At 42.0% G+C, this 21829-nt stretch overlaps 1 protein-coding gene across 1 annotated transcript in view; it reads right to left on the bottom strand.

Moving 5' to 3' along the window:
* Positions 1 to 1868: 1868 nt before the first annotated feature.
* LOC122432374 (GON-4-like protein) overlaps positions 1869 to 21829 on the bottom strand; it is a 37808-nt gene continuing 17847 nt past the window's right edge. The window contains 9 exon segments of the mRNA XM_043454258.1: positions 1869 to 3564; positions 3567 to 4497; positions 4918 to 5034; positions 12545 to 12695; positions 13720 to 13864; positions 15663 to 15800; positions 15803 to 15824; positions 16884 to 16970; positions 17603 to 17801. Of these exon segments, the coding sequence (XP_043310193.1) occupies positions 3179 to 3564; positions 3567 to 4497; positions 4918 to 5034; positions 12545 to 12695; positions 13720 to 13864; positions 15663 to 15800; positions 15803 to 15824; positions 16884 to 16970; positions 17603 to 17801 (2176 nt within the window). The 3' untranslated portion in view covers positions 1869 to 3178.

The following is a 21829-nucleotide window of genomic DNA, read 5'->3' as shown; positions in this document are numbered from 1 at the left end:
CCCCACCCCCATCCAAGTCCTATTCAAAACTACATAATAACTTGGCAGAAAAGCTGCTGGAAAAATGCTAGGATAGGTGACATCTGTCCCTGTCAAGTCAGCTCTATGGAGAGTCGACAGCATGACTGCATTAACTGGGATAATAATTAGATGCTTAGCTACTGCATATTGAACACAGAAGTCTAAGTGTGGTCTGATGCTGGGCTCTCAAAGAACTATGTCCTGGTGAGGAACAGGCAGTACTTTCTGAAATAAACATTGCTCTGGGCCTCATATATGACTGATGAATTAAGAACCAGTAGGAAACCCTGCATGAACAGAGTAGAAATCTAGCAGCTGATGAGAGACAAATTTTTAATTTCTGAGAATCTCTTTTCTGCAATGGCAGAGGTTAAACATCTATTTGGGAGTAGGGAGACTGGCAGGCGGGATCCAAAGGATTTCTTCTGAAAACTGGAACCTGTTTTATAAGCCTGTCACTCTGCACATGTCCCTGAGTCAATGAGGCCTCCTGAGACCTGTCCCCACTCAGGCCTGTCCTACTCACCCAGTGGGGTCCTGCTGGTCTCTACTTCTGGAGCGGTCTTCGGGGAGGCACAGCTAACAGGTGGCTTCTTGGCAGGGTCTCCAATGGCTTCGTCCATCATTTCATCCTGTTTCTGCAAATTATTTCTGCCTCTTCCTACTCTTCTTTCTCAGGCTGAGTTCTCTTCTGGGAGTTCTCTTCCTCAGACTCACCCTCCTGACTCATGTACTTTTCAGATGTGAACCAAGTCAGTTTCTCCATTGTTTACTGAAAAACCCCCAAACAGTATGCATGAGGGATATAATGGCTTACCATGGGCTGCTTATAGAGTTTTTCAGAAGGAACTGAGGTTAATTAATTTGTGAGGGAGGTTGGAAGCCAATGGGTTTTTTTCCTGGGATTTTGGAGGGTTTTTTTTTTTTTTTCCTCTCCTTTTCATTTTTTTGGCCGCGCTGTGCAGCTTAAGAGATCTAAGTTCCCTGACCAGGGACTGATGCCAGGCTCCAGCAGTGAAAGTGGCAAGTCCTAATCACTGGGCCATCAGGGAATTCCTGAGCAGATGTGTTTTGAAACATCTCCCTGAAGATAATTGTCCTTTGCCAGGGTCCATGCTTATGATCCTTTTTCTTTTTTGTGGTTATTTACATTGTGCTCAGGTGATTCAATTTAATGTAAATGAGCTTAAATCAAATATAATAAGGAACATTTAACTCTTTCCCTCTCCTCTCACCAAAGACAAAAGTGATTTTAGGACTATCTCTAGTGCAAAAAGCAAGCAGGTGGCCAGCAATAAATTAAATCTACTACTGAATCCACAAAATATTGAAGAATATTGCCCAAGTCTTACCTGGAGTTCTGGGACAGAGAGCACAGATTCCTTAGAAGCTGATGACATCTCGTCTTCCTCATCCTGGGTAAGGTCGTCAAAGTCCTCTTCTTCCTCTGGCCCATCCTTCTCCCTGCAGTTTCTGGCCCAGCTGGGTCCCACTGACTGACCATCAACTCTAGATAAGTCTTCAGGCTTCCTTGGGGAAGGAAGCCCCCCCTTCCTTGGGGGGCTACCATTTCAGGGTCAGTGGAGGATGAAGTATCCCTTGGGGACCTTTTGGTTACATCTCTTGAATTTCCTACATCAGGAGGCTCATGAGAAGCTGAAAGGATTTTATTAGGTTAATGAAAAAGTAATTGTGGTTTCAGACTGTAAATTGTAAATGATTATAACTAGGCTCAAACACACCTTTATTAATCAAAATATGAACTATTAAAATCAACACATTTTTGCCAATGACAAATATGTTTTTGTTTTTTTTTTGACAAATATGTTTGTTTATTCCTGTAGCATAACAATTCATCCTTCAGGAGTAGAACTCTTAGAAAGCATTTTGTGCCTCCTGCTGGTTATGGAAGCATTTTTCCTGCAAAACGTTATTGAGATGCTTGAAAAAGTGGCAGTCGGTTGGTGAGAGGTTAGGGGAATATGGCATATGAAGCAAAACTTCATAGCCCAATTCGTTCAGCTTTTGAAGGGTTGGTTGTTCGATGTGCGGTCAGGCACTGTCATGGAGAAGAATTGGGCCCTGTTGAACTATGCTGACTGCAGGCATTGCAGTTTTTGGTACATCGCGCTGATTTGATGAGCATACTTCTCAGATATAACAGTTTTGTCGGGATTCAGAAAGCTGTAGCGGATCAGATGGGCAACAGACCATCAAACAGTGACCATGGCCTTTTTTGGGTGCAATTTTAGCTCTGGGAAGTGTTTTGGAGCTTCTTCTTAGTCCAACCACTGAGCTGGTCCTCATCGGTTGTCATATAAAATCCACTTTTCATTACATGTCACAGTCCAATCGAGAAATGGTTCATTGTTGTTGCACACAGTAAGAGAAAGCGACACTTCAAAATGACAATATTTTTGATTTGTGGTCAGTTCATGAGATACCCACTTACTGAGCTTTTCACTGTTCCAATTTGCTTCAAATGTCATACAACTATAGAGACTAATGTTGAATTCTTTGGTAACTTCTCCTATAGCTCTAAGATTAGCTTCAATGATTGCTCTCCACTGGTTGTTAACTTCTGATGGCTAGCCACTACACTTCTCATCTTCAAAGCTCTCATCTCCTTTGCAAAACTTCTTGAACCACCACTGCACTGTACATTCATTAATTCCTGGGCCAAATGCACTGTTGATGTTGTGAGTTGTCTCCACTGCTTTACCACCCATTTCAAACTCAAATAACAATTTGCTTTTTGACTAACATCATTTCCTAGTCTAAAATAAACATAAAATCCACAGCAAGTAATGTCATTAGCAAAAAACATAAAACAAGAAATTCAGGTTAAAATGATGTATAAAAATACGCACATTTATTTAAGAATGTATTCCAATATCAAACAGCGAAGTTCAACAATATGAAAGTGCAATTAGTTTTGCACCAACCTAATAGCTGGATCGAAGAAGGCAATGGCACCCCACTCCAGTACTCTTGCCTGGAAAATCTCATGGACGGAGGAGCCTGGTGGGCTGCCGTCCATGGGGTCGCACAGAGTCGGACACGACTGAAGCGACTTAGCAGCAGCAGCAGCAATAGCTGGATGACTCCTCCTCCTGTTGTAGGCCTGCTCCTTCCCTCTCTAGACCCTCTTGACTCCTCACTTGGGAAGCCAGTGTCCAGTTCCCCAGTGTTCTTCTTTGACTTCATAATGGATATCTTGATCCAGGGATCTACCATAGATGTCCTCCCCAGGGTCTTTAGGTTCCGTCTTAACGATTTCCTCTAAATCCTCAGGGCAAGTGTGCAGAGATTCCCGGAAGCCCTGAGGCAGGGGTTCAGGGGCCTGCCTCCCCTCCTCTGTTTTCACAGTGGTCCAGCCACAGGCACTGCTCTCCGACAGCTGCTCCTGGCACGCTCTGTCTGTAGCTGGAGGCCCTGGGCTGTGCTCCTCTTTGGGGAAGACGGCAGCACAGACAGGAGACGGTTCCCGAGGTTCTACTTTGGGTTCGAGGCCTGGAAAGGCATTTTTCCCCTCAGCAAAGGACAACCTGTGTCCACATTCACGGGGGCTTTATCTTCAGGGGTGGATGGTACAGAGAGATTCACAGAGGGGCCAGAGACAATTAAGGGAGGGATGGAGGAGGCCACAAGGGGCTGGTTCAACGCACAGGGGAAGGCAGTAGGGTTAACCACCAGGGTGGTGATGGGGATGGTCTGAGGACTCCGGGCCACCGCTGCACCGACAGGCTGCACCATGTTGCAGCCGCTGCCGAGGCTCACAACCTTCACGGTGGTGGCGGGGACAGTGAAGAACACGGGCGCAGGGTGGATGAGAGGGGCAGGCTTCAGACAGAGAGAGGCCTTGGGTCCCTTTCTCTTGGAGGCTCTCCGTTTCACACATGGCTTTCAAAACTTCGAAGAAGCAAGTGAAGGCAGCATTAGCTTGGGCACAGGGGCGGAGGAGAGCAGGGTCTGCGGCTCAGGCAGAGGGAAGCTGGTCCTGGCCTCAGCAGCTGTAGCTGGCAGTGCTGCTGGAGACTCAAAACTGTCCCCCCCGGGGACCCCCAGAGGAGGGCCACCTGGCACTGCCTGTAAGACCGTGGCTGGCTGGATCAGGGGAGGAATCCGGACCACCATTTTGCTTGGAGGGGCTTCTGAGTGAGCTGACCTAGCTGGTGTCTTCTCAGAGCTGAAGCTAGGCTGGAAACAGGGACTGGGCCTGATAAGGAGAGGTTTCAGGGCTGACCACGGCTTCTGTCTCCAGGCATTCCTAGAAAAACGGTTGGCAACTGGCTTCAGCTTCAGGACAACACCCTCAGGCAGTAGCAGTGGATACCGAGTTTCACTCTCCAGTTCCGAGCTGCCTTTTCCCAGGCCTGGGTCTGAGTTGATCTCAGTGGTTCCGGTCACATTTCCTGCCTCTCTGACACCACCAGCTATGTGCCGCAGTTCCTCCTGGATGGACGGTAGACTGGCCTATTGGGAATAAGAACACTCAGATCTAGCCCATGCCAGAATCAGAGAAAAATTAAAAAATAACTGGGTTTTCTAGATATTATGTGCCTTTCCAGGACAGTCTCAAGACATCTTTTTAAGAAGGATTTTTTTTGCAGGATAACAGATATTTCTAAAAAGACTACATCCTGATTTTTTACTCTAGAAACTCTCCTCTGAATTTCCTTTAAGAAACTATCATGTTAACCACTATTTTTAAAAGGTTAGAGAATCATCAGGGTGAAGTGGGGTGGAGAAATAGGAGAGGAATGGTGACTGAAGATTTCTTAAGTCCTAGTTCTACAGCTAAAGCAGCAGAGATGGAAAGCAGCCCTTCCTTGATGTTCTTGCCGGGCTTATGGTGACCTTCTGCTCCCAACACACCGAGGAGGAGGGCTGTACCTTTAACCAGAACGGAAGCCGGTGTTCTTCCCTCTCTACAGGCGGCTTCCACTGATGCGGCTGGATCTCTTCACAGCACTTCATTAAGATGGGCAGCTGTTTGGTCTTCTTATAAAACTGAGTGTGAAGAAATAAAGCATGAGTCACATTCCTTCCAGAAACACTGCATTCATCAGTTGGGGAAGTGTGATGGGCCATGGTCTGAGACACACACACACACACACACATACATATATATATATACACAAACAGCATATAGTGACTGCTCTGCATTTCAAATTAAGCTAATCTCCAATTAATAAATATTTTATTACTACTTAGTATTTTCTGATAAGCTCCATTCTGGTCACCAGGAAGGGAAAAGTTTAGGTCACAGAGAAAGGGAAGCAGATGGTCAGAATCATCTTATCTAAAATTTGTTCCTGCAAATGGAAGTGCCTTATTAATCCTTATCCTGACCACATGGAAGCTTCCTTTTAGGCAAATAATGGTGCAAGGAACTTTGGGAGGGAAGGAAAGAAGAACAGAGAGACTGAGACAGCTCACTTTTAAGAGTGAATGAAGAGGGGAACTGAGCTTACCCTGACAATAAGCACTAGGCACTGTGCTACAAGCCAAGCATACAAATAAGGAGGCAGTTCCTGCTCTCAAGGAGCTCACAGTGGAAGAGACAGTCAAGTAGAAACCAACGATGAGGTGGCCCAGTGATGAACGATCCGCCTTCCAATGCAGGGGACTAGGGTTCAATGCCTGCTCAGGGAACTAAGGTCTCACATGCCTCAGGGCAACTACACCTGCACATCACAACTACTGATCAAGCCTGCACAAAGACCCATGATGCCAAAAATTTTTTTTAAAAAGAAAGAAACCACTAATAACATTCTATGTAAGAAAGGCTACAGATGTGCACAAAAAATGACACAGAACTCAAACATAGAAATTTAAGATTTTTCTGGACTAGGTCCAACTACAAATAAACCTTAAAGAAACAGAGTTTGCTAAATGAAGCAAGGGAGGACAAAATATACTTCATTTTCAAAATCACAAATGTGTTTAAAGAACACAAAGAGATCAGTCTGGTTACCGTCAAAGAATTGTCAGAGGCAAACAGGAGAGGCCTTCTGCACATGCCAAGCCGTCTGCACTCTACGCTAAAGGAATAAAGGTGGCTGTGGCAGCAATGTGAAGGATGGAATCAGTGGAGCCTGAATCAGAGACACTTGTTAGAAAAATACTACATTAATGTAGGTGCAACTTAGTTCAGGTGCTGAACCAAGGCCACGGGCAACAGAGCAGGAAACAGAGGAAGAATGCCGAGGACTTAGTGACAGACAGACAGATGGTAAGGATCAAGTAGGAGTCGAGGACAACTCCTAGGTTTATAGCTCGAGAAAATGTCTAGTCAGTAATGTCGTACACAAAGAACAGATCCAATAAAGTGTAATTGGGGGAGGGGAGTTAGCTGTTGGTGGTGGTAGCAGTGGCAACAATCGGAGGCTGCAGAGCGACATACAGCTCAGTCTGAGGAGTCAGTGAGGCAACTGAGCCAAGAATTCCTAGAAACAGTTGACTTCACTACTCTGGACCTCTGAAGAGAAATCTGGGCCAAAGACACAGATCTGAAAATCATGAAGAGACAGAACACCAACAATCATGGGAGACCCCATGCTGCAAAACCACTGTGTAACACGGACATTTAAGGGCAGAGTTCACGACAGAGCAGCCCGAGATAAAAGTCCTAGTATCACAGTAGATAGGAGTATAGGAGTTTTAAAACCAGAACCTATAATTTTCTGAAGTAAAGTTTATCAAGTACCTGGCGTAATTAGTAAAACTAGACACATAGTAAGGCATATTATCTTGAAATTTCAAAACACTGAAGAAATAGGAAAAATCCTACGTACTGCCGGAGGGAGAGAAAAAATCATGTATCATAAAAAGGTTCAGTAGTCAAAAGGGCATCAAATTTCTAAAGAGCCAGTGCTAGAAGCTAGAAGAAAATGGAGTCCTTAAAGTGTTCTGATAAAAGTGATTTTCAACCTAGAATGTTAGGGCCACTGATGTGGGAGAACAGACATACAGACATAGTTCAAACTTTTAATTTTGAGTAAATATAGATTCATAGACAGGTCTTATGTACACTTGTTACACAGTAACAATAGTTATATATACAAAACAGGTATACAGTACAATAGCAAACTAGGAAATTATAATATGGGTCATGTCATGTCATAATACACGATGAATACAAGCAGTTTAAATCTAAAAATTTGTTTCTCAAGCACTCAACCTCAGAATGCTACTAGGATGTGCTCCACTAAAACAAGGAAAAAGAGATGTGGGGTTAAAGAAATAAGAGGATCTGGACTTCCCTAGTGGTCCAAAGGTTAAGAACCTGCCTGACAGTGCAGAAGACACAGGTATGTTCCCTACTTCTGGAAGATTCCACATGTCACAGGGCAACTAAGCCCATTCACCAAAACTACTGAGTTCGTGTTCCAGAGCCAATACACTGCAACTACTGAAGCCTGAGCAGCCTAGAGCCCGTACTCCACAACAATAGAGGCCATCGCAATGAGAAACCCATCAGTTCAGTTCAGTTCAGTCGCTCAGTCGTGTCCAACTCTTTGCAAACCCATGAATCGCAACATGCCAGGCCTCCCTGTCCATCACAAACCCCTGGAGTTAACTCAAACACATGTCCATCGTGTCAGTGATGCCATCCAGCCATCTCATCCTCTGTCGTCCCCTTCTCCTCCTGCCCCCAATCCCTCCCAGCATCAGGGTCTTTTCCAATGAGTCAACTCTTCACATGAGGTGGCCAAAGTATTGGAGTTTCAGCTTCAGCATCAGTCCTTCCAATGAGCACCCAGGACTGATCTGCTTTAGGATGGACTGGTTGGATCTCCTTGCAGTCCAAGGGACTCTCAAGAGTCTTCTCCAACACCACAGTTCAAAAGCATCAATTCTTCGGTGCTCAGTTTTCTTCACAGTCCAACTCTCACATCCATACATGACCACTGGAAAAACCATAGCCTTGACTAGATGGACTTTTGTTGGCAAAGTAATGTCTCTGCTTTTTAATATGCTATCTAGGTTGGTCATAACTTTCCTTCCAAGGAGTAAGAGTCTTTTAATTTCATGGCTGCAATCACCATCTGCAGTGATTTTGGAGGCCAAAAAAATAAAGTCTGACACTGATCACACGGACCACAGTCTTGTCTAACTCAATGAAACTAAGCCATGCTGTGTGGGACCACCTAAGACAGACGGGTCATGGTGGAGAGGTCTGACAGAATGTGGTCCAGTGGAGAAGGGAATGGCAAACCACTTCAGTGTTCTTGCCATGAGAACCCCATGAACAGTATGAAAAAGCAAAATGATAGGATACTGAAAAAGGAACTCCCTAGGTCGGTAGGTGCCCAATATGCTACTGGAGATCAGTGGAGAAATAACTCCAGAAAGAATGAAGGGATGGAGCCAAAGCAAAAACAATACCGCGTTGTGGATATGACTGGTGATAGAAGCAAGGTCCAATGCTGTAAAGAGCAATATTGCATAGGAACCTGGAATGTTAGGTCCATGAATCAAGGCAAATTGGAAGTGGTCAAACAGAAGATGGCAAGAGTGAATGTCAACATTCTAGGAATCAGCAAACTAAAATGGACTGGAATGGGTGAAATTAACTCCAATGACCATTATATCTACTACTGTGGGCAGGAATCCCTTAGAAGAAATGGAGTAGCCATCATAGTCAACAAAAGAGTCTGAAATGCAATACTTGGATGCAATCTCAAAAATGACAGAATGATCTCTGTTCGTTTCCAAGGCAAACCATTCAATATCACAGTAATCCAAGCCTATGCCCCAACCAGTAACGCTGAAGAAGCTGAAGTTGAACAGTTCTAACAAGACCTACAAGACCTTTTAGAACTAATATCCAAAAAAGATGTGCTTTTCATTATAAGGGATTGCAATACAAAAGTAGGAAGTCAAGAAACACCTGGAGTAACAGGCAAATTTGGCCTTGGAGTACGGAATGAAGCAGGGTAAAGGCTAGTAGAGTTTTGCCAAGAGAACACACTGGTCATAGCAAACACCCTCTTCCAACAACACAAGAGAAGACTCTACACATGGACATCACCAGATGGTCAACACCGAAATCAGATTGATTATATTCTTTGCAGCCAAAGATGGAGAAGCTCTATATAGTCAGCAAAAACAAGACCGGGAGCTGACTGTGGCTCAGATCATGAACTCCTTATTGCCAAATTCAGACTTAAACTGAAGAAAGTAGGGAAAACCACTAGACCATTCAGGTATAACCTAAATCAAATCCCTTATGACTATACAGTGGAAGTGAGAAATAGATTTAAGGGACTAGATCTGATAGAGTGCCTGATGAACTATGGACGGAGGTTCGTGACATTGTACAGGAGACAGGGATCAAGACCATCCCCATGGAAAAGAAATGCAAAAAGGCAAAATGCTTGTCTGAGGAGGCCTTACAAATAGCTGTGAAAAGAAGAGACACGAAAAGCAAAGGAGAAAAGGAAAGATATTCCCATTTGAATGCAGAGTCCCAAAGAATAGCAAGGAGAGATAAGAAAGCCTTCCTCAGCGATCAATGCAAAGAAATAGAGTAAAGCAACAGAATGGGAAAGACTAGAGATCTCTTCAAGAAAATTAGAGATACCAAGGGAACATTTCATGCAAAGATGGGCTCAATAAAGGACAGAAATGGTATGGACCTAACAGAAGCAGAAGATATTAAGAAGACGTGGCAAGAAGACACAGAAGAACTGTACAAAAAAGATCTTCATGATCCAGATACTCACGATGGTGTGATCACTCACCTAGAGCCAGACATCCTGGAATGTGAAGTCAAGTGGGCCTTAGGAAGCATCACTACGAACAAAGCTAGTGGAAGTGATGGAATTCCAGTTGAGCTATTTCAAGTCCTAAAGGATGATGCTGTGAAAGTGCTGCACTCAATATGCCAGCAAATTTGGAAAAGTCAGCAGTGGCCACAGGACTGGAAAAGGTCCGTTTTCATTCCAATCCCAAAGAAAGGCAATGCCAAAGAATGCTCAAACTACCGCACAATTGCACTCATCTCACACGCTAGTAAAGTAATGCTCAAAATTCTCCAAGCCAGGCTTCAGCAATATGTGAACTGTGAACTTCCATATGTTCAAGCTGATTTTAGAAAAGGCAGAGGAACCAGAGATCAAATTGCCAACATCCTATGGATCATCGAAAAAGCAAGAGAGTTCCAGAAAAACGAATATTTCTGCTTTATTGACTACACCAAAGCCTTTGACTGTGTGGATCACAATAAACTGTGGAAAATTCTGAAAGAGATGGGCATACCAGACCATCTGACCTGCCTCTTGAGAAACCTATATGCATGTCGGGAAGCAACAGTTAGAACTGGACATGGACCAACAGACTGGTTCCAAGTAGGAGAAGGAGTACGTCAAGACTGTATATTGTCACCCTGCTTATTTAACTTATATGCAGAGTACATCATGAGAAACGCTGGGCTGGAAGAAGCACAAGCTGGAGTCAAGATTGCTGGGAGAAATATCAATAATCTCAGATATGCAGATGACACCACCCTTATGGCAGAAAGTGAAGAGGAACTAAAAAGCCTCTTGATGAAAGTGAAAGAGGAGAGTGAAAAAATTGGCTTAAAGCTCAACATTCAGAAAACTAAGATCATGGCATCTGGTCCCATCACTTCACGGGCAATAGATGGGGAAACAGTGGAAACCGTGTCAGAGAAACCCATATACCACAACTAAAGGGAAGCACCTGCCCTCCAAAACTAGAGAAAATCTGCACAAAACAAAGACCCAGCTCAGTCAAAAACAACTCTTTTCTTTTAAAAAAAAGAGGGCTTTCCTGGTGACTCAGTGTTAAGAATCCACTTACCAATGCAGAAGACACAGACACAGGTTCAATCCCTGATCCGGGAAGATCCCACACGCCACAGAGCAACTAAACCTGTGCTCCAGAGAATGGGAACCGCAAATCCTCAGCCCCTGAACTGCCACCATGAAAGTTCGCACACCCCAGAGCCCGTGCTCAGCGAGGAGGGACGCCACTGCAACGAGAGCGTGTCCCCCTGCCCGCCGCAACTGGAGAAAAGCCCACATAGCAACGAAGACCCAGCAGAGCCAAAAAATAAATAAATAAAATTATTAACAAAAAATAAAAAAAGACAGAAATAAGAGGATCCAACACAAGTAAGAGGTGAAACAAAACCCCAGGAAAATCGTGAAGAAAAAGCCAAAGACATTAGTGCAGCAAGCCAAGAGAGCAGCATGGGCAGAGTGGAGCCGGATCAGAGCGCCCTGGGAAGGACTTCTTCAGGACGATGAAGGTGACAGCCGAGACCCTAAAATACCTGAACACACTGAAAAGAGATTTATAAAACTTAAGCAGACTTCAATGTTAAACTGATAATAGATACATAATAAAACCAAGTCCCACTCACCCTCCAAAAATGCAATTATTAACTCCAGAAGAAACAAAATATTCAGCAGGAAAAGCAAAGTAATCATGATACACTACATGGATCAGCTGTCAGGAGTTTTTATACTGTTTATAATGTAAACTCTGGAAAAAATCCAACTTATACTGTGATATAACTGCGGTGAAGCAGTGAGAGAGTGTGGAGAGAACTGTCTTCATCTTCCATGGTTTCAGTTTAATAGAGAAGGCGCAAATCTGGAAAGTCAAGTGATAGCAATTCTAAGCATTCTACCTAGATCCTAGATTAGAGGTAAATGTACCATCCCTGCAGAAATCTTGCCTAGCAGGAAATAGGGAGAAAAATGATTGCTTTTCAGGACAAGACTCACAGAGGTATTTAACTCTTTACAGCAGTAGTCCCTGACCTTTTTGGCACCAGAGACCAATTCTGTGGAAGGCAGTTTTTCCACAGGATGGGGGTGAGGAGACCCAAGGGATGGTTTTAGGATGATTCTCATAAGAAGGTGGCAACCTAGATCCCTCACACGCACAGTCCACAATAGGGTTCATACTCATATGAGAATCTAATGCCACCACTGATCTGACAGGAGGTGGAGTTCAGGCATTAATACAAGCAACAGGGAATGGCAGTAAATACAGAGGAAACTTGGCTTACTAGCCTGCCATTCACCTCTTGCTGTGTAGCCAGTTACCAACAGGCTATGGACCAGTACCAGTCTGTGGTCTGGGGGCTGGGGACCCCTTTATAAAGTATATAAAGTATACTTTATAACTTTGATATAAACATCTAAATTAAAAGAATTAAGAAGGATATAAGTGGATTGTTGCCTACCCTTTGAAGAAGGTTAGAGTGGAAGAAGAGAATAAATAACTAAAGGAAAACAAATTTGAGGAGTATTTTTACATTTGAACAGTTTTACATTTAGCAAAAATATCCATGACAGGGGAAGAAGATGATACTCCATACAAAAAGAATAGATCAATGACCTTAGAAAGGAAAAGAGGGCTAGTGTGCAGTTAGGAGGGACTAGCGTTAGATAAAAGGCTATTCACTGAGACTGAGAAAAAGAAAAGGAAAGGCTGCACTCAGCCAAGGTGCCCGGCGGAGCGTGCAGGGAGCACTTACTTTAATGATGTTGTCAGGAGCTCTGTTCATGTTGAGGTTCTTGATTCTCACTGTCAGCTGGTGGGCAGTCTTGCAAGTGAGAAGGTACTTGCTGATCAGAGGCTTGGGAAACTCCGTCCCTTCAAAGTGCTTCAGGCCTAAAGCCAACAAACTGAGAAGGGGGTGGGGACACTCAATCTCACTTGACAGTCCATCCTGCTGAAAAGCCTCCCAGACGAACTCCACATTCTGCAACCCAGATTTTTTATAGCTAATTCTTGTACAAGTTAATGGAAACTCAATAGAAAATTTCAGATATTCACTGAATGCTAAGAAGTACTATGCAAGTAAGACTCAGTGAGGTATTCCCATCAAGTGATAAGAGGCAAAACCAGGCATAAATTGCTAATAAATGTCACAACATGATGTGTTCTATAGCAATCATAAAAACAAAGTTTGAGGGAAGGAGAATGGCTCTAATAAAACAAATATAAAATGAATATTGGGCACCATGTTAAACATATTAAATCCATACCAACAGTACCTCCCAACATCACATACTCAATTAGTTACCTGTATACATATTTGCTGATGGCAAACCTTTATCAAATAATCTCACTCTTGAGAATTTACCCAAAGAGATAAACTCAAAGAGTTTCAAAAGTTCTATACACAAAGATCCTTGGTGAAGCCTCACTTAGAACAGCCAAACAACAGAAGGAGGGAAAAGAGGCAAATAAAAGGACTATGATAGGGCCATTAATACTGCCTGGAAGGACAATATACAGAGACAAAAAAAAAAAAAGACAATGCTACACTATGGCACATAGAAAAACAATTTCAAGAAGTTAAGCTAAAAAAAGCAAAACAAAATTAAACTCAAATTGCCAATAATTATGTATGAAATAAAAAAGAAAAACTCATTGTCTTTGGGCTGGTGAGGATAATGGATACAAATGTTTTTTCTTTAAAATTTTCCTCCAACAGTATTGTCAGATTAGTTTGTATGATAAACAAAACACAAATTACAACATAAAATGTTTCCAAAATGTATACGTAATCCCTAAAAAGAGCACTGCTGCAACAGGAAAATACTATAGAACTGTGTCCATCTACATGGCTTTTCTTTGTCTTTTGTTTCCATTTCTTATTACACAAATCTTCTGATTTTCTTCTCTGCTACACTAAGTCCTTACCTGTCCTCTGCCTTGGTGAAGAAATTCTTAACCTGGGGATTCTTGGCCTTCAGAGAACACACTGGAAGTAGCTCTGGATACATGAAAACCTTGCTTGTGGCTAGGATCCAAGCCACTTGCTTTGGCAAATAGGGCAATCTATAGGCTGTAAGAAGAAAATTCATTGTAAATGAAATTCCAGAACAAAAGAGGGCTTCACAAAAGCTTCTGAATGCATTTTGGCATTTAGAGAGAGGTGACCCTAAATAACGTGTGTATCCACCCACATACCCCTCTCCCCAAAGTTTGCACAATCATTCTCAGCCTAACATGTACCTAAAAGGAGTCCCATTCAACGTTATTAAAAGTTGATTGTCTTTTTCTTTCCTGTGTGGAACACTTAACACACTAAATAACATAAACACTTATAAAGTGCCAAGTAACACCTGGCAGATACTCTATGGTCAAAAAATTTTTACCTCCTTTCCCTTTTAAATCCTTGAAAGGTAAGTGAACTTCAACAATGTTTTCTTTCTTCCAGGATAAGACTCCAACTTCCTTAATCTCCCTCACAACTCTGGTATTCCAAATTTCACTTATTCTTACTTAACTTTCATTAAGTTCTCCCAGATTCTTCCTGAGGTTGGGACAAAAAAATCAGAAAGAGAATGAGACAATTCAGTCTCATTTGTTTCTGTCTTGCTGTCTAAGCCTCCCAATTCCAGGCACTTCTGCCTTTTCAGAGATAAGCACCTCTATAGTCATATTTTTCCTTTTGTAAATGTAATCTTTATATCCCCAGAAGAAAAACACAGGTCACTATATATGTAAGTTATAACCACATGCGCACTCTGTTGTGTCCAACTCTTTGCAACCCTATCAACTGTAGTCCGTCAGGCTCCTCTGTCCATGTGATTCTCCAGGCAAGAATCCTTGAAGTGGGTTCCCATTTCCTTCTATAGGGGGTCTTCCCGAGTCAGGGATCGAACCCGTGTCTCCTGCGTCTCTTGCATTGGCAGGTGGATTCTTTTACCACAGAGCCACCTGGGAAGCCCAAGTCATAACTGTAGTCTGGTGTTAAGTTTTCATTACCAACATATAACTAATAACGCAGTTTGAGATCAGTGTCTATGACATAATGTACTTATATTCAATTAAATTATAAGAGTGGGAGTTAGGAGAAGGAAATGGCAACCCACTCCAGTGTTCTTGCCTGGAGAATCCCAGGGACGGGGGAGCCTGGTGGGCTGCCGTCTATGGGGTCGCAAAAAGAAAATAAAAAAAAAAAAAGAGTGGGAGTTAAAATGAAGACCAAAGTCCAAATCCAGAGCAAACCACAATTAATGTGTTAAACCAGGAAGAAATGAGAAGTAAATATTTGATTTAAGGGAACAGGAAATATTTTCACACACAAAAAAAAAAACTAAACCAATGAAAGTAGAAACCAAACCTGAAGATGTCTTTAAACTATTGAACATGGCAAATGCACAACATTTTTACTTTGTTCCTAACTCCCAAATCAATGTTTCACTCAAAATGGAGACACCACTATAATTATTATGGGAAATAAAATGATGTTAATGAAGAAGACAGTAAAAACCTAAATATAACCTCACTTTACCACTTGACTTCCATCTTTATCTGATATCGGTGGTCTTGACCTGACTCCTGATACTTACCCTCATATCTATTTAAGTCCAATTATTAGCAATGAGTCCCACATCTCTACCTCCCACTTCCCTGTCCTATTCACTGACTCCATCGTCTACTTAAACCCCAGTATTATTACCTAGTTCTAGAACTTAGGTAATGAACACACAGGGAGGATAAAAGAGAGAAGAAAGAAATTACAAATACCCATCTCTTCCAACCCTAGGAAATTATCCCTAGGAAATGATATGTGGGGTAAGACACCCAACTCACACTGCAAATAAAAACTTAAAGTGGACCCTTCTGTTCCCTACCAGTCTTCATGACAGTTTTACGAGGACTTGAGTCAACCCTGACTTGTGTGCTGAAGTCTTCAATGAGCTGCATAGCTCCCATCAGGTTACAGGGTTGGAACAAGGTCTGAAACTTGGGGTTGAACTGATGATGGAGCTTTGGGCAAAGGTTCCCAGCTCTTTCTGAGAAAACAGGACACAAAGGAGATGTGAGTTCCAGACAATTGATACCAGTAGCTCTTAGACTCTGAGAGAAAAACTGTCCTTCCTACAATAGGATAAAATTGGTTAAAATCATCATAAAATCTTTCATAATTAATGTTTTTCCATTAAGAGAGCTCTTCTACTAAATCTTCAGATATTTGAGGATCTCTGATACACTAATTTATTCCTGTTTTATTCTCAGTCTGAGTGTTCCTCAGCCTTTTGGATGTATGTTCTAGCTCCCCAGATGGAATTAAAATTCTCAAGAGTGAGAGCCATTACTTAAAAAATTAATAAATAATTTTTTTATTTGTTTCTCTGAATAACACTCAGAATAAAGTATTGCTCGTGATCCTCTGAACACAATAAGAGAGAAACATACTCCATTGACTATCCAAGGAAGATTTGATTATGAGTCAACTCAGACTCCAGAGACTTACCCAACAGGCAAAGAATATCCTTATTGCTGCCCCAAAGTTCAGATTTTTTTTTTTAAGTTCAGATTTTAAAATGTGAATTTTTTGCCCATTCCCTGCTGCTCATGGGATCTTATTTAGCTCCCCAATAAGGGAATAAAGCTGGGCCCTGACAGTGAAAGCGACGAATCCAACACTAGTGGACCACCAGGGAATTCCCAAAATTTTGAAATTAAAAGCCTTTCCTCCAAAATATTTCAAAATGCCACAAGCAAAATTAATTTTATACATAAAACAATGATATCAAGCTTAATAAATAATGAATTCAATAAAAAGAAGAGAAGTATCAAAAGCCTAAGATGGGTGGAACTACAGGTAGGAAGAGCACCCAATAAAAAGGTAAGAGGAATTGTCTTTAGAAAATTGAATACGCACTCTGTCCTTTCCTGGGAAGCAGTAACTTATGTTTTCTCAGCAAGCATAGGAAGCCACACAAATATTTACCAAAACTTGCAGGAGAGAAGAATTCATATAGCTCATGATGACTTGGTATCTGTGAGAAATGACTTCCTAACTAATTAAATACACAATTCTTCAGATTTAGGAGTATCTGAAACCTTACAAGAAATATCCTGGTGGTACTGGCCTCCGAACTGAGACTGGGGTTGGAACTGGCGAGAAGGTGAATTTGCGTCAAGAGTTGAACATGCTGGGAAGGGAAAGAAAATAATACAGTGTGACATGTTATGATGTTGTCATCTCAGAAACCCAGAAGACCAATGTCAGTGACTTTATCAAACACATTTCACTTTCTAGGGAGACTATGAGAACAACAAAGTTATTTCAGTATGAATTTTTTTCTCAGATATGCTCTACTTCAGCAAAATGACAGAATCAAAGGCAGTTTAACCTCAAAGCAGAGGAACTGAGATTAGAAAGAACAAAAACTACTCTGGCGTAAGACTGTTCAATTCAGAAGGGATTACTAAAGATTCTTTGAAATTTTACAGCGTTCTTTTTCATTTATTTTTCAGGCTCTGCTGTGCAGCATGCGGGATCTTAGTTCCGAACCAGGGATAGAATTTGTGCCCCCCGAATTGGAAGTTTGGAGTCTTAACCACTAGACCACCAGGAAAGTCCTTTTACATGCATTCTTATCTGAGCCATAAAGACATGAACATGGTGACTTTTCAAGGTCCTGACTGATGTGAAGATGCTGTGGTCCTGTGGTTTCAATGGTTACCAAGACATCTATTTCTTTCTTTCACAAGCTGCTAATTTTTGGCTTCATCTCAAAAGATGAAGATGATCCAGTATTAACATTACCAAGAAGAGTCTTACCTGCTGCATCTGCTGCTGGAGCCTCTTCCTCTGTGCTGGGTCTAGAATTAGAGTCTGATGAACCTTCTCCCTCTGGGGTTTAACCCTCTCTACTTCCTGCTGCTGTTTGGCTGAAGATTTTTTCATCTTCAGCTGTTCAAGTAGCTCCTTCACGGTGCGATGTTGCTCATTTAGTAAGTTGGCCAGTGGTTCCTCAAACCTATCCCCCACAGGGAGATGGCTGGATTTGAATATTTTCACGGATCCAAAACACATCCAGTTCCTTCCTACCATGGGCTAAGCCAGTCTGAGCAACTTCCATCTACTGCTAATCCTCAAGTCTCACTTTAGCCAAGAGGCAAACTCTTAGCCTACCCAAATCTTCTCCCAAAATAGATTCAGATAAGATGGTTCTGAATCATCCCCTTGCCATTCTCCTACAATCAGTACTCTAAGTAATATACTAATGAAGGTGAAATTAAACTAAAATCTAAACATAGGGTAATGTCTGGATAACAAAGCAGCCAAGGAGCTAATGGGAACCCACAATTTTTGCATCCCACTGACAGTTACATTAATCTGGGACTTATTCTTAATGGTGATACAGAATCTTCCCAAAGCACAGCCTCTGTTCTCTAAGCTAGCTGCTACTCCCACCCCAGGTCTAGCTTTTCCTGTTCTCCACCTCCTAGTCATTCAGGCTGCACTGACTTCCTTTCATAAAAACTCAGAGACCTTCTAGCATGGAGTAGAAAGGGCATAAACTAAAACATATGGTGCTTACATGCATGCTAAGTCACTTCCATCCTGTCTCTTTGCAACCCAACAGATTGTAGCCCACAAGGCTCCTCTATCCATGGGATTTCTCAGGCAAGAATACTGGAGTGGGTTGCCATTTCCTAACTCCAGGCGATCTTCCTGAAACGTGGATTGAACCCACGTTTCTTGCGTCTCCTGCATTGGCTGGCAGGTTCTTTACCACTAGTGCCACCTGGGAAGCCCTAAAGCACATGGCAGCTTAGATGAATCGTGAGAGACTGGTTCAAGTGTGACCCTACTCATGTCCATGAAAATATCTTAGCCCTCTAAATTCCTCCTCCAAGCTTTCTATCGCTACCCTCCCAGCCCCACTTTGTAAGAGACAGATAGAGACTGTCAGGGGCTGAAGTAAGAATCCAAATGCTAGTTCTGAGGTAGACGCAGAAGAAAACACTCAAGTGATTAAGCAAAAATCGCTACTCTATGAAATCAGCATACAAACTGCTCAAGCAGCTATGACTAGCAGGTTATCCTAATTCAATAAATCCTCTAGATTGTACAATAGTTAAATGATCATAACTTTGTTCCAACAGCCCTTGGGGATACACATTATGTTTCCTTTAACAGTATTTATTGCAAGTATGGGCAGGCCCAGGATGAAAATCTATAGACATAGGACTGTCCTCTGTACAATTTTACTGAGAACTGAAAACTCTTTTGAGTATCTGCATACCTAGCAGAGGAACAAGAACAGAAGCAGGAAAAAAAGTATAATGCAAAAAGAGCTGTACCTGATTCTAAGAAGCATTATCTCGATGGACAGTTGATAAGGGGAGCACAAGTAACCTACTTTCCATGTGATATTTTACTTATAATCAAATAATAAGCTAGGTTTGTATTTCCAGCTAAAAGAAAAGCAGCAGCAGCCTAAGCAGAATACCAGAAGGTAACTGAACTGAATAAGAATTTTTTAAGTAGTTATGTAATTCCGAAATTTTAAAAATTGACACACAGAGGTGTGTAGTGGAAATGAAATAGGTCTACTGATCAAATCCCATGATAATAGGTGCTCAGATTCTATTCTGCTACACTAGAATTTTTTTCTATGAAACATGGTGTGAAGTAAGTGGGTCAAATACAAACTCTAAGGAACAGTATGGAAGTTCTTTAAAAAATAAAAACAGAGCTACCATGTGACCCTGCAATCCCACTCCTGGGCATATACCCAGAGAAAAACATGGCCCCCAAAGATGCATGCACCGCAATGTTCACTGCAGCTCTGTTTACCACGGCCAAGACGTGGAAGCAACCTAAATGTCCGCTGACAGAGGGACGGATAAAGAAGCTGTGGTCTGCTGCTGTCCTGGGTCATGGCCGACTCTCTGTGACCCCATGGACTGTAGCCCACCAGGCTCCTTTGTCCTTGGGGATTCTGCAGGCAAGAATACTGAAGTGGGTTGTCATGCCCTCCTTCAGGGGAAGATGAGGGGTACACACACACACACACACACACACACACACACACACATATACATACATGTGTGTATATACATACATACATATGTATATACCTACATATATATGTATACACACACACACAGAATGGAATATTATTCAAAAGAATGAAACAAAGCCATTTGCTGTAACATGAATGGACCTAGAGTATCACACTGAGTGAAGTAAGTTAGACAGAGAAGGAGAAATATCATGTGCTGCTGCTGCTGCTAAGTCGCTTCAGTCGTGTCCGACTCTGTGTGACCCCATAGATGGCAGCCCACCAGGCTCCCCCGTCCCTGGGACTCTCCAGGCAAGAAAACTGGAGTGGGTTGCCATTTCCTTCTCCAATGCACGAAAGTGAAATGTGAAAGTAAAGTCGCTCAGTCGTGTCTGACTCTTGGCGACCCCATGGACTGCAGCCTACCAGGCTCCTCCGTCCATGGGATTTTCCAGGCAAGAGTACTGGAGTGGGGTGCCATTGCCTTCCCCAAAATATCATGTGACATGCCTTATATTTGGAATCTAAAAAGAAATGATACAAATGAACTTACTTACAAAACAGAAAGAGAGCCAGGACATGGAAGCAACCTAGATGCCCATCAGCAGACGAATGGATAAGGAAGCTGTGGTACATATACACCATGGAATATTACTCAGCCATTAAAAAGAATTCATTTGAAGAAAAAAAAAAAAAAGAATTCATTTGAATCAGTTCTAATGAGACGGATGAAACTGGAGCCCATTATACAGAGTGAAGTAAGCCAGAAAGATAAAGAACATTACAGCATACTAACACATATATAGGGAATTTAGAAAGATGGTAATGATAACCCTATATGCAAAACAGAAAAAGAGACACAGATGTACAGAACAGACTTTTGGACTCTGTTGGAGAAGGCGAGGGTGGGATGTTTCGAGAGAAAGGCACCAAAACATGTATATTATCTATGGTGAAACAGATCACCAGCCCAGGTTGGATGCATGAGACAAGTGCTCGGGCCTGGTGCACTGGGAAGACCAGAGGGATCAGGTAGAGAGGGAGGTGGGAGTGGGGATCGGGATGGGGAATACATGTAATTCCATGGCTGATTCATGTCAATGTATGACAAAACCCACTACAATATTGTAAAGTAATTAGCCTCCAACTAATAAAAATAAATGAAAAAAAAAAAAAAAAAAAAAACAAAACCAGAAAGAGACTCACAGACTTTAAATAGGAACTCATGGTTGCTGGGGGGTAAGGGATAGTTAAGGAATTTGGGACGGTCATGTATACACTGCTATATGTAAAATGGATAACCAACAAAAACCTATTGTACAGCACATGGAACTCTGTTCAAAGTTATGTGCCAGCCTGGATGGGAGGGGACTTTGGGGGAGAATGGATACATGTATATGTATGGCTGAGTCCCTTCATTGTTTACCTGAAACTATCTCAACACTGTTAATCGGCTATACCACAATAGAAAATGTTTTTGGTGTTAAAAAAAAAATCAATAAAAATAAAATTGAAAAAAGAAAAAAACTCTAAGAAACCTTGAAAATGTTCTCAAAAAAAGAAAAACGGTAAATACGTGACGTGACAGAAGTATTCATTAACTTCATGGGTGAAATCCTTTTGTAATACATAATGTATATCAAATCATCACACGGTGTACTTTCAATGTTTGAGAACTTATCTATCAAGTAAAACTCAACAAAGTCGGGGGGGGGGAAAGGAACTCTTGAGATTTCTGTTGTGGTTATATTATGGTATATATATAATATATATATATATATATATATATATAATGGAATATGAGTGAATATTCATTGGAAGAACTGATGCTGAAAATGAAACTCCAATACTTTGGCCACCTGATGCAAGAAACTGAGTCAGTGGAAAAGACCCTGATGCTGGGAAAGACTGAAGGCAGGAGGAGAAGGGGACGACAGAGGATGAGATGGTTGGATGGCATCACCGACTTGATGGACATGAGTTTGAGCAAACTC

This window comes from Cervus canadensis, chromosome 2 (genome assembly GCF_019320065.1).
Source record: "Cervus canadensis isolate Bull #8, Minnesota chromosome 2, ASM1932006v1, whole genome shotgun sequence".
In the NCBI taxonomy this organism is placed as follows: domain Eukaryota; kingdom Metazoa; phylum Chordata; class Mammalia; order Artiodactyla; family Cervidae; genus Cervus; species Cervus canadensis.
The sequence above is the reverse complement of the archived record's forward strand: the minus strand, read 5'-3'. Positions and strand labels throughout refer to the sequence as shown.